General features: G+C 37.9%; 1 protein-coding gene across 1 annotated transcript in view; it reads left to right on the top strand.

Moving 5' to 3' along the window:
* Positions 1-13331, top strand: part of TRPM7 (transient receptor potential cation channel subfamily M member 7) — a 106657-nt gene that overhangs the window by 52633 nt on the left and 40693 nt on the right. The window contains exons 7-16 of the mRNA XM_044979877.1: positions 273-444; positions 3048-3222; positions 4335-4458; positions 5143-5215; positions 5575-5675; positions 6439-6573; positions 8128-8181; positions 10722-10862; positions 11263-11397; positions 12011-12291. Of these exons, the coding sequence (XP_044835812.1) occupies positions 273-444; positions 3048-3222; positions 4335-4458; positions 5143-5215; positions 5575-5675; positions 6439-6573; positions 8128-8181; positions 10722-10862; positions 11263-11397; positions 12011-12291 (1391 nt within the window). The remainder of the gene's footprint in view (positions 1-272; positions 445-3047; positions 3223-4334; positions 4459-5142; positions 5216-5574; positions 5676-6438; positions 6574-8127; positions 8182-10721; positions 10863-11262; positions 11398-12010; positions 12292-13331) is intronic.

The following is a 13331-nucleotide window of genomic DNA, read 5'->3' as shown; positions in this document are numbered from 1 at the left end:
TCTGTTTTGTTCTTTTCTGCAGTCAGGGTTTTAATTTGCTAGAGGCCTCCTCTCTATAGCACTTTAGAGAAGAATTATTGTGTTGTACAGTAACCCACTTTCCTGCAAGAATGCAGCCTATAGGCAGAGCTTCTGGGTGAAGACATGTGTGCTGGCAGGTATCTGCTGGCTTTCAGTGGTGTCCCTTTTACTTTTAACCAGACCAAATAGCTAAAATTGTGGTGATCAGTCTGGCACTTGGCAAATAATGCCTGTTGTATGTTGTTTTTTAGGTTGTTGCTCCATATCAAACTCTGTTAAACCCTCTAAGTAAACTAAATGTCCTAAATAATCTCCATTCCCATTTCATACTGGTGGATGATGGAACAGTTGGAAAGTATGGAGCAGAAGTTAACTTGCGAAGAGAACTGGAAAAAACTATCAATTTGCAGCGGATCCATGCAAGTAAGTGATCATAATGTCCTGGCAATGACTAACGTAGCTCTGTTCTATTAAAAAATATTGCATGCACACAAACTGTGGTTTAAAAAAACCCTCACATTTATTAAGGTTGTGAAGTGAAGCTCTCACAAGTTAGGAAATGTCAGAATCCAGGTTGCCTTACTACTGTAATGTCTCTTTCCTGCGGATTTTTTCCTGACCGCTCCGCTTTAAACTAAACCAACATAAAGTAGAACCTCAGTTACAAATACCTTGTGAATGGAGATTATTCATAACTCTGAAATGTTCATAACTCTGAACAAAACATTCTTTCAAAAGTTTACAACTGAACATTGACTTAATACAGCTTTGACACTTAACTATCCAGAAGAAAAATGCTGCTTTCCCTTTATTTTTAGTAGTTTACCTTTAACACAATACTGTACTGCATTTGCTTTTGCTTTTTCTCTGCTGCTGCCTGATTGTGTGCTTCTGGTTCCAAATGAGGTGTGTGGTTGACTGGTCAGTTTGAAACTCTGGTGTTCATAACTCTGAGGTTCTACTGTATTCATATAGTAAACATCCCAATAGCTAGGTCAACATACAATATTCATAAATCAAAATATTTCCAAATCTGTAACAAACTGCTAATTTTTGGTGTCTGGTTTGAGGCATTTAGGACTTGATTTTTTGGAATACATAACACAATCCCCACTGATTTCACTTGTAATTGTGAGTGCCCTGCCTCTGCAAATCAGACTGCAGAATCTCAAGTCATGCATCCAGAAAATTAGAAACACACCGTCACACACAAAGCCCATCTGTGCAAGAAAAGGCTGTTAGAAATGGCTGAAATACCCTCTTCTCTTCCCACCACCCTCATCATCATTCTGAGGTGAACACCTGACAGAGAACATTTTAGCCCGAACAGTTGAAGTTAGGCAAAGGTATAAGCAACTGCAAAAAAGGTTGCCCAACAATTCCCATTATAAGCCCCCAATAGGTGGTGCTGCTGCCAGTTCCATGTATAATGAAACACCTGAGGCTAAGCTCCCCTCTTTAACTTTTTCCTAAAAATGTATCCTACTTCACAGCCATTACTGTGTCTGATAAATTGATCTAACTGAACCAAAGTGGACACAAGATCCTCTCGAAGGAAACTTAAAGGTGCAAGCAAAACCGATATAACCAGTTTTAAACTATGCCCCCACACAGGAAAAGGCACCAGTTTAACAAAACTGTTTTTTAAACTGATATGAGTTAAACCTGTGTGTGTGTGTGTGTGTGTGTGTGTGTGTGTGTGTGTGTGTGTGTAAAATCAAGCCCTGAATTTAAGCCACTTTCCAGGAACCCAGTTGCCCATGCAAAATCCATGTCTTGGCCTTTCCGGACATCGCTTCAGCTGCTGCCTTGAACCCTGGGCACTGCTTATGGATTCTTATTGACCCTGCTGCAGCTAGGAGGCTTCTTTCATGGCCCTCTGGGGCTGGCACTAGCCACCCGCCAGTTCTAGAATTGGCAGTGTAGCATCACTAGATCAAGCCAGGATGTATCACTTCAGGCTTTGGAGTGACTAGGTCGTATGTCTTGCCCCACAAGTACTGGTAGCCCTCACTCATCTGATTATCCATCTCCTTTGAAGTTGATCATTTGTAGTTTCATGGTAGGCGATGACTGGAAAATTTGAATTAAGGGTCACTGCCATTTGGGGGAAGGAAGCCCAGGCATTTTGCACTGATCTGCACTCTCCTGTATTAGATTAACATAACGGTATCTGTCCTTTAAGAATATTTCTGTAGTTAGTGCCTCATAATTAAGGCTAAGATTTAGTTATGGGTATTTTTAGTAAAAGTCATGGACAGGTCATGGGCAATAAACAAAAATTCATGGCCCCTGACCTATCCATGACTTGTACTATAAATACTCCTGACTAAATCTTAGGTGCAGAAGTTATGGAGGTCTCGGAAAGTCATGTCATCTGTGACTTCCGTGACAGACTTGCAGCCCTACTCATAATCCTTCGTCACATGAAGACTGATCTGCACCATTGATGATGAAACCATTACTGATAAGAACGTACTTGAAGGCCCTGAAAATGTTGTTCTGGTTTTTGACATCTTTCCCTCTCTGAAGAATTCTAGACAGTTTTTACATCATGCCATATTCCTTATATATAATATAATGACAAAACAGCCCGTACTTTATTAAAAACATAGTGCCTGTATTCATGTTACTAATCTTTTAAAAATTAGCTTGTTACAAAATATGCAATGTGCTTTTGTGATGCAGAAAAGGATTATGCTTCATCTTCTAATCTTATTGTTTTAACAAGTGGTGTAAAATACTGTGAGGCAAGACTGTGGGCATTAATATGATGTGTTCATACACCGTGTAATTTGTTGGCTGTATATTCACATACAAATATCATAATGACCTCAACTGCTGTAGCAAAGCAATTTTATGTGAGATGTAGTAACTTTTTCATGTTACTTGTTGACCTGAAGTAAACTTGGAAAAGCTTGCATCACAGCATATTGGTAACGCTTAGATCAAAGAACATGAAATATTTTTTTAAAAGGAAGATTAATTTTGGCTTCAATACTTATTTGTTTTTTACCTTTTTGTAGGAATTGGCCAGGGTGTCCCTGTGGTAGCACTGATATTTGAAGGTGGTCCCAATGTTATCCTCACAGTTTTGGAATACCTTCAAGAAAGTCCTCCTGTGCCAGTAGTAGTATGTGAGGGAACTGGGAGAGCAGCAGACATACTGGCATATGTTCATAAGCAAACAGAAGAGGGAGGGTAAGCCTACATCTGATTAACACTTTGACTAATAGTGCTAGACTTGTTTGAGAGCACTTTCCATTAAAAAACTTGTGTAGGAGCCTCGTGTTCATGAAAGTCAGAGGTTACAAGCAATAACTTCAATCATGCATTCTGTCCAAACTTCCCACACAGCTGTACCAGTAAACCTCAATTCTGAGCTGCCATGCTGTTCCAATTTTGTAAATTGTGTGGTTCTTTTGTAATGCTTCCAAGGGGACAGTAGGATGAAGTGCCCAAACTCATTTTTGCTTGTGACTGAAATCAGAACTGACCCAGAATTCTCAGACACAAGACTAATGTAGTCCCACTATGTTACCAAGCTACCTGAAAATACCACTTGAAAGTATTTTAGCTGTCAGACCGTTTCATTTAACGAGCTGTATGTATAGTAAGAGCTTGACTGAAGAGAGAGAGGAAATGATTCTGTATAAACTGTTTGTTTTGAAAACAAATACCACCTTAAAAGTATTCTGATGGTGTGGGATGTGGCTGCCTACTTGTGAAGTGATGTTCCATACAGGAAACACAATGCATTTGTGTTCCATGAGCCTCACTGGCTTCCGGTTAGTTTTCAGGTATACATAAATGGGACCCTGCATATTTAATGCTTTTGTCAGAGACCGCCTTTCCTATTGTGATTCTGAGGCAGTAGAGATGAGCTGAGGTGCTAAAGCTAAGAGCCTGCTAGTTTTAATTGTGAAGAAGATAGGAGGCAGGACATACTCAGAGAGAGGGAGTTCGATTTTTGAGTTCACTTTGGTCCTGTTGATCTGCCAAAGCCCAGATTTTATCATCCGGCCATGCTACGCAGCCTAGCTGTTCTCTTAGGATTTTACTGGAGGTTATTGGGTGGTGGAGGTGCTCAGCTGGTTTCAGAGATTGTGGGGAAAGTCTTAGTTTGTATGGCCCTTAGGAAGAAGGGGGACTTACTTTAGTTTTGGACAATTGTTATAATTGTATTGGTAAAGCTCCTACCTGTACCCAGAGCTTTTGGATAGGAATGTTTTAGACCATTTGAAATATATTTATTGACTTGCTTACAGTTTATGTATAACAATATGGGCTTTTGGTTGTTTTTGTAATCTTAGAAATATTCCTGATGGAGCAGAACCTGAAATCATTTCAACCATCAAAAAAACATTTAACTTCGGTCAGAGTGAAGCAGTTCATCTGTTTCAGACGTTGTTGGAATGCATGAAAAAAAAAGAACTTGTAAGTAGATTTCAGCAAAGGAAGCCTTTTATTTTCAAGCATGTGCACTTGTAAGATCTAATTTTAGATTCTTCTCAGATTGTTTGTATCAATCAGGGTTTATCTTTATGGGATGGAATCTGAACAGCTAGGGAAGATAGAATGGTCCCAAATAAAAATCAAACTCCAATTTTCTTGTTCATTTTTCTTACCTTTGGTCAAGTGATTCTGCTTACTGTGATTACAGCTGATTATGTTATTTGGTCAGTGTTACGGTAAAATGTTTAGTCTTAGTGACCATGATTCAGGAAAGTATTCCCTAATCAGAAGGATAATTCAGCACATTCTTAATTTTAAGCACAAACATAAAGTCCCATTGAAGTCAATGGGATTTAGGCATTTTGCTTATGGGGTGGTGTTTTGAAAACTGCTTAACTTTTTTACTGAATAGGATGGGTTTAAGTACATATTTAAGTATTTTTCTGAATCAGGGCAAGTAGTAGCATCCCAGACTCTAATCCCAATCTTGTGTCAGTATTTAAACACATGAGCTAACAAAGTTCTCAAACTGATTTTAGATTTTTATATTCTTTATGGTGAAAGGCTTATCCCTTGAGCTACAAAATATAGAGGAGATACTGTTTTTAAAAGTGAAATTGAATACTTATTTCAGTATTATGCTGGTTTTTTTTTTAAATAAAACAGATTACCGTATTCCATATTGGGTCAGATGAACATCAAGATATTGATGTTGCAATACTTACAGCACTGCTAAAAGGTGAGGTTTTAAATTTAAGGGCATTTAATAACCCCAAAATGGCACGTTAGTGATATGAGGGAAAATGTAACAGTTTATATAGTACAGTGATATTAATGTATTTTTTGTTTAATTTTTTTCTAAAGTGAGTAATAGTTTTGTTACAGCTACTTACTTATGACATGGATATATGGTGTTAAATAATAAAAAATATATTATATATTTGTGTGTTTTCTTTGGGGTAAAAATATTTGTTTCAAACAATTTAGGGTGTCTTAATGTGTAATATCCCACCTTAAATTTTGAAAACTTCTGAAATAAGGATTCATTTTATGAGCAACTTAAAGTATAAATGAACATTCTTTGTTTGTTTGATTTAGGTACAAATGTTTCTGCATTTGACCAGCTTGTCCTTACACTGGCATGGGACCGAGTTGATATTGCCAAAAATCATGTTTTTGTTTATGGACAACAGTGGCTGGTATGTAAATATTCTAGATTAAACTTAGTGGTATTTTACAGGACAGAAGCTAAATTATTGCGAAGAATGAACTTTTTGATTGTGTAGAAATAGTAGAATACTGACATTTTTAGGAGAGCAATTTCTGGACATTTAGCTGCTATGTTAGCTACTTCGTTTTTTTACTTAAAAAAATAAATCCAATAATTTTAGATATGTGCTAAATGTTCCAAGTACCAGGGAAAAAAATTCAGTACAAAAGATTAAAACTTAACTCTCTTATTTATCAGGAGCTGTAACATCTAAAGATACCGCAACTCATTGGCTTCTTCTGCTTTCATATTACATGATCTTATAAAGCTCTTTAAAAAGAAGCCAGTGGAACAGATTCTTGTTGCTGTCAGTTGGAAGAAACATACATTGGGTATTAAACAGCAGCATTTTTCTTTTCTTGTCTGTGGCTTGTAAATTGGCTTGGGTACTAAGGTTCAGATTTTGGTTTTCCTTTTTCCATTAATAAAATAACTTTACAGTACTTTTCAGTGAAAGCACAGGGACATTGTTGGAACTAATGGCAGTTCTGACCTTGTTTGTTTTCGAAGCAACTTGCTAAAAGTTGTTAAATACCCTCTCACTATTTCCTTACTTTATTGCTGTATATAAATGAGGCTGTGTTTTAATTTAGTTCTGCTTGATAAGTAGAGGTACATTTATCTCAGTAATAGTCTTTGAATAAGTAATTGGTTTACCACCTTCTCCTCCCCTCCCCCCCCCCCCCCTTCAGGTTGGATCCCTGGAACAGGCTATGTTAGATGCCCTTGTGATGGATCGAGTTGCATTTGTGAAACTTCTTATTGAAAATGGAGTAAGCATGCACAAGTTCCTTACAATTCCCAGGCTGGAAGAGCTTTACAACACAGTAAGTTAAGGACAATTGTAGATAATGTTATATACTGTATTCAGTTTATAAAGTCACAGCTGTAAACTTGTCATAATTAGAAAAAATTGTAAAAATAGCTGGTAGAAAACTCCTGGTTTGTATACGTACTTATTTTTAAAGATTACCTAGAAACATTATTTTCATGGGCATTTATTCCAGTGGGTCTCAAACTTTTTTACTGGCAACCCCTTTCACACAGCAAGCCTCTGAGTGCAACCCCCTAATAAATTAAACACACACTTTAAGTTTGGGGTTTGGGGTGGAGGTTGACAGCTCACAACCCTCCATGTAATAATCTCGTGACCCCCTGAGGGGTCCCGACCCCCAGTTTGAGAACCCCTGATTTATTCCGTATTTTTAACTACTTCACTAGGAGATCATACAGAACAGTAGGTGCAACATATAAGCAAAGTTTTATGCTTTTTTGCAGTTAATGTGCTTTACATCTTCAGAGTGTTTTTACAAACAGTATGGTAACTATATGACAGTTACTTTTGGATCTTTCAAGGGAAATTAGAGGGTATAAATAATTTGAATTTTGTTTTAGAAAGCACAGAAATAATCTTTTTCTGTAAGTGAGAGGTGTGGTCTAGTGATTAAACCAAAAGATTAGGAACTAGGAGGCCAGGTTCTACACCCCATTCTGTAAATAATTTTGTTTTATTTTTTGGACAGATCAATTAATCTGTCTGTCTGTCCCCAGTTTCCTCATCTGTAAAATGTGAAAAATATTTATCTTTAGAAAGCACTCTCAAAGTAAAAGATACTATATAAAGGCAATATACTATGGCAAAATAAATGGTTAACGATTAATATTTTTTAAGTGTTTAAATATTTAATATATAGCATTTCACACTTTTAAGTGAATTGTATAGAGATGATTTCATACACTGCTGACATACAGCCGCTTCTGGGATGGAGCATGGCAAATGTTTTAACAGCAACGCTACACGGCTGTTTAGAAAATGAAGATTATTTTATCAAAGTAAAAACTACTTTTACTTAGTAACTTACCACATGACACATTCTTTACTCAGTTGTTTTCATTTTTAAATTCTGCAAACATGAATGGAATTGATTTCTGTGGTTTAAAAGAACTAAAAAGTAAAATGATACATAAAATTTAATGTGGTGTTCCATTCTGTTTGTGTGAGACGAGCTACAGTACATTGACCTGATGATACATACGCGCACACACACACTCACTCTCTCGCGCGCGCGCTCTCTCTCTCTCTCTCTCTCTCTCTCTCTCTCTCTCTCTCTCTCACGTCTGATCTCAGGGTTACAAGATCAGAAAGGAAAACCAGAAACAAAGGGGAAATGCTTAGCACGTAGTATTGCTAGATGGTGGAATATTTGTATCTGATGGTTGCTCACAGTTTAGAGAGAGAACGTCTTTCATTAAGGTCAATATGCAAATATCAAGTTTTTGCTTTTGCTTCCATGTTCTCATGTCAGTCTTGTGTATTTAAGATCACTTATAATTTAACTGTCCAAAATTCTGTGTTTTCTTTTCTTTGTGTGTGTGTAAAGAAACAAGGCCCAACTAACCCAACACTCTTTCACCTTGTTCGGGATGTCAAACAGGTATGCTTTAAATTTGTATCAAACAACTGTGAAATAAGATGTTTTGCTAGCAATTTAAGTCTTAGACTTTTAGGTTTATTTTAATATCAACAACAGTTAGCCAGTCCTAATTTTATTAATTAATATGAGTTTCTTAAACCCAGATTTTGAAAGAGCACCTCATACAGTTAGAGAATTGATTCTGAGAAGTAGATGATATTACTGTGGCCATACTAAAAGCATTTTCACAACAATTTTGGAAGGATGATCTGTGGTGATAAGTTAGTAGGTGTGTACCTATAATTTAAAGATCAAGGGTAAAATTTTCAAAATCACTTAAAGTAAAAATCAGTGGGATAATAAAATTTTAGTCCAAGCAAAACTCCAGATCCACAGGCCTTATGCCATGTGGTCATTGTAGTAAGACTTAAGACTCGCCTGCTGTTACAGCAGCAGTAGTGGCTGAAATGGTATCCTAGAGCTATATTCAAAGGAAAATGGATGAGGATCATACTAGTCAGCTACCTTCTTCAGCCATCTCCTTGTTTAAAAGAGTTTTGAGCCTGATGAAAGAGGAAACTGAAATAGGATTAGTTTTTTGTTCTGTAAGATTCTGTCCCAAAAGAGAAGATACTAGTACTACAAACTGTTAGTCAGCTTCCATTTGAAGTTAGCACCATCTTCAGAGAGTTTGGGGCAAAATAAGACTGACTGTTCCTTGTCTGTTACCCTTGGTATGTAGTACTTTTTAGTGTCCAATTTTTCTTCCCTCAGAGATTGAATTACACCAGTAGTTAAATAGGGCCCAGTCTTGTAAAATGTTTGGGAAGAACTCCATTGACCTCAGTAAGAGTTCTGCATGCAGAGTCACTGTGTATTGGACCAGTAGTAAAGCTAGTATCCAAGGAGCATGTTCTATTAGGCAGAGCTCCCATTCTTCTTGTCAGATGTGGAGCTTGCCACCGTCATTTGCAGCAGCCTCATCAGTGGAGTGCACTCCCTCAGACCACCATCAAATCTGGTCAGAGGGCAGTCATCAGTGATGTGTGACATTGTCTGTCTTTGGCCACAGCTGCATGTGGGATCTTCTTGTTGGCCCCAGGTATGAAGTCTGGCTGCACATTGACCCAGGTCTTTTGAAATCAGTACAGAAGAGTCCATGAGCAGCATGGAGATGAGTGTCTGATGTCAGCTGCAGTCCACTGGTTGGATCATTAGTTTCACAGAGAAATCTGGACAGGGTAGATGGGCCCACACTGGTGCCTGAACAACAAGTGTACTCTTGGATGGTCAAAGAAATCAAGTTTGCCCTCATCTTCTCAACCATTCTGGCCATAGTATCCTCATGACGAATATGTGGCGGAGTGACGTTGCTTAACACAGGGAGCCATGGTACTGGTGTGGGTCAAATCGTCCCAGTTACAATGCATATGGTTGAGTGTAATTGTGTGTCAGACAACTTGATGTGAGACGGATCAATCCAGACCAGAGCATTGTATTCTGCTACAGAGTAACAGAAGGCTAAAACAGATAATTGAAGCATTTGAGCATTTGCTCCCAGTGAAGTGCCAGCCAATCTGTTTGGAAGGTTGTTATGCTACCTCACCTTAGTCATAGTTGTGCTCAGATGGTTAGGATATGTGAGAGATCTATGTAGGGTTACTCCGAGGTAGACCGGATGGGATTTGTGTTTCAAGTGGCGTCCGTTGAGAAAGATATTCGGTTCTGGGACTGCTCTGGTGTTGTAAAGATGAAACATACTGAAAAGTGTCTTGGTCACACATGGAGGATAGGTCAATCAATGGCATCCCTAGCCTCTGTTTGCCAGAAGCTGGGATGGGCGATAGGATGGATCACTTGATTATTACTATTCTGTTCATTCCCTCTGAAGCACCTGGCTTTGGCCACTGTCTGAAGACAGGATACTGGGATAGATTGACCGTTGGTCTGACCCAGCATGACTGTTCTTATGTCCATGGTTGTAAATGCCAACCACTACAGTGTTTGGCCATCTTAATCAAGTCAGTGTTTAGGGCGTGTTCAAGTTCTGGCAACAACTTGGACACCTAAGGCAAATGCCATCTGGTATGTGAACTTGCAGGACTGGGTAAACAGAAGGTTGGTTGTGTACAGGTTGAAAAGTGTCGGGGCCATGTCATGTCATGTCTCATAGTCAGACAGCTTGAATTGTTGTGTGAAAGCAGCTGCTTGATTCTAAAAACGATCTTTCTAAAAAGAGTATTTTCTGTTTTGTCCTCCACAAAACCTTAGGTTTTCAGTTTTAAATTATTTTGGCTGTTTAAATGAAAAGAGGTTAATAGCACTTGAGTTACAAAACCAAAAAAACACATACAACCTCCAGATGGAAAATTACTGTACCTGACAAAGTAGAATCTACTCTGCTTTGAAATAGTTTAATATATTAAACCTCAAACAGTCTTTTAGAATAGAAGGCTTAACTCACTCGTTATCTAGAATTGACATACATGTGAAAGTGCTGTAAATAAGTTTAACTATGTTGTAATATATCTGCAAAGCTAAGAGCAGTTTTCTATTTCTAGGGAAACCTTCCTCCAGGATATAAAATCAACCTGATTGATGTAGGGCTTGTTATTGAATATTTGATGGGAGGAACCTACAGATGCACCTATACGCGAAAACGCTTTCGAGTCATATACAACAGTCTCAGTGGAAACAGTCGGGTATGTAGAGTTTGATAACGAGAAATTGCTTAAAATGCTTTACATTTAGGAAAACATGTTTTTAAAATGTCTAAACACAAACAACACTTGACTGCTTTGTGAAAATTATAGCCCAGTCTTGTAAATCTTTGTTACAGGACCAAATCCATTAAGGGAAATGGGACTAGCTGTGTGATTAAGAATTACTCATGTGAAAAATATTTTACTATTTAAGGCTTTTAGCTACCATGTGGAGATCAAATTTATAATCAATGATAAACCATTTCAGTTACATAATTTTTCTGTTAAATAGTCATGCATTCGGCTTTTTATAGCTGTCTCATATAGTGTTTTTATCCAAATGTTTTAAGAAACTTAAAAACATTTAGCATCTTTTTTTTTTTTTTCCCCAAACTTCCAGCGGTCTGGGCGTAATCCTTCAAATAATACTCCTCAACTGCGTAAAAGCCATGAGCCTTTTGGGAACAGGGCAGATAAAAAAGAGAAAATGCGACATAATCATTTCATCAAAACTGCACAGCCTTACAAACCAAAGGTATGTTTGTGTCATAAGATTTCACCATTTTTTGATTGTAAATTCTTCAAAGTAAGAACATGGGGTGAAATCCTGGCCCCAGTGAAATTAGTGGCAAAATATAGTCAATAGATCCGCTGACTTCATACTTTTATGTAAAACGCTTAGCACATTGCAAGGGGTATATAAATAATGCATTTATTTTATTTTAAATATCATTTATAAGCAGTGGTATTTAAGGGCGAAAAACTCATCCTTGGTGTAACATCACTGAACTCAGTTACAACAGAGATGAATATGACCCATTGAAACTACCTGCATTAGTAAAGTGAGCAGGATTTGACTCTAGGTTAGTAAAAAACTGTTATCAATGAGTTTCTTTATCCTACTTAGGAATCTTTTTGTTCATTGCTTCTTTGTCCAATAATTTGCAAAACATTTGGGCAATGTATCCCAGGTGTAAGCATGAATTAGCAAGATTTAACTTGAGTTTTAAAAGGAAATTCCAGCTGACTTACAAATATATTATGCAGCTAGAAATGGTGATTGGTGCTCTATCATTGTCAACAATACTTTAAATCTAAATTTGTTCTGATAAAATGTAATTTTCTAACCTTTCTTTTGTGTTTTTAAGATTGATACAAGTGCAGAAGAAGGAAAAAAGAAAAGAACCAAAGATGAAGTCGTGGACATTGATGATCCTGAAACTAGACGCTTTCCTTATCCTCTTAATGAACTCTTACTTTGGGCAGTGTTAATGAAAAGACAGAAAATGGCCCTTTTCTTCTGGCAGCATGGTGAAGAGTCCATGGCTAAAGCCTTAGTTGCCTGCAAGGTGTATCGTTCAATGGCACATGAGGCAAAACAAAGTGACCTTGTTGATGATACCTCAGAAGAACTGAAACAGTACTCCAAGTAATCTACTTTTTATCTTTGTTAAATTTTTTTTATAATCCTTCTTTTAACATTAGCAAAGTAGACATGAATAGAAAACATCTTTCCCCTTTCTGCTACTTGATTACTTAGCATGCTTGAAGAAAAGGGATCTTCTCAAAGTGATTAAATGTATATTATAATACAAGATGCATGTCATCACGTTTCTTATATTGCTATTGGCAAACCTGGTGTTTATATTAAAAGAACTTTGAGCACCTTGACAGATGTTTTAACCTAAACTCATTGTATTACATATGGAGTCTTCACACATTTTAAGGAAAGCCATATATACTGTGTGAATTCGTGTGCATTAGATAATGTAAGCACACCTATCAGCTGACAGGGCAGATTGAAATTCAAACAATGCCCAGTATAGCCCATCAAATTCATGTGAGCGCAAGAGGATCATATGGGATATAATCACTTGATCCAGGGATAACCATGACACTGGGTGCTCTATTCACCACTATGGGCTCCTCCTTGTGGCCCCAAATCAAGATTAGCTCCACTCACTCTAACTCCCCCTTCTGTATGCCCTGCCATCTGTCTCACTCACTGTGATTCAGGGTACTCAGGTTTTAATGACCTAGCTGGAAAGCCAAGCCACAAAGTCTTCCCCTTCTGGGATATCTAAGACTTTCCATACCGGTGTTCTAAGACAATCTTCTTGTGCATTGCCCTGATGGTACCACTTCCCCTGGTGGCTGATAGGGGAACCTAGGCCCTTCCACTAGTCTGGGTTCCAGTCCCGGGACCCTATACCTGGCTACTGTGGTCTGCTTTTCCTCAGACCCTACTGTCTTTCCCTCGACTCCTTACTACAGCTTCTTGCTCCTCCTCCTCCTCCTCTCTAGATGTCCCAGTTCAAACTTCCTCTTCCCAGGGAGTAACTGCAGACTACTGAACTCAGTAGCCTTGACTACACCTCCCTGCTCCCAAGGAGTGACTGCAGACTATCTTGCTGCACCCCCTTTTCTGCTGCCAACTTCTTATCTTTATTGTACCCCTGCTTGTTTCTT

Source organism: Mauremys mutica, chromosome 11 (genome assembly GCF_020497125.1).
Source record: "Mauremys mutica isolate MM-2020 ecotype Southern chromosome 11, ASM2049712v1, whole genome shotgun sequence".
Taxonomy (NCBI): Eukaryota; Metazoa; Chordata; order Testudines; family Geoemydidae; genus Mauremys; species Mauremys mutica.
This window is presented reverse-complemented; position numbering and strand designations above follow the sequence as displayed.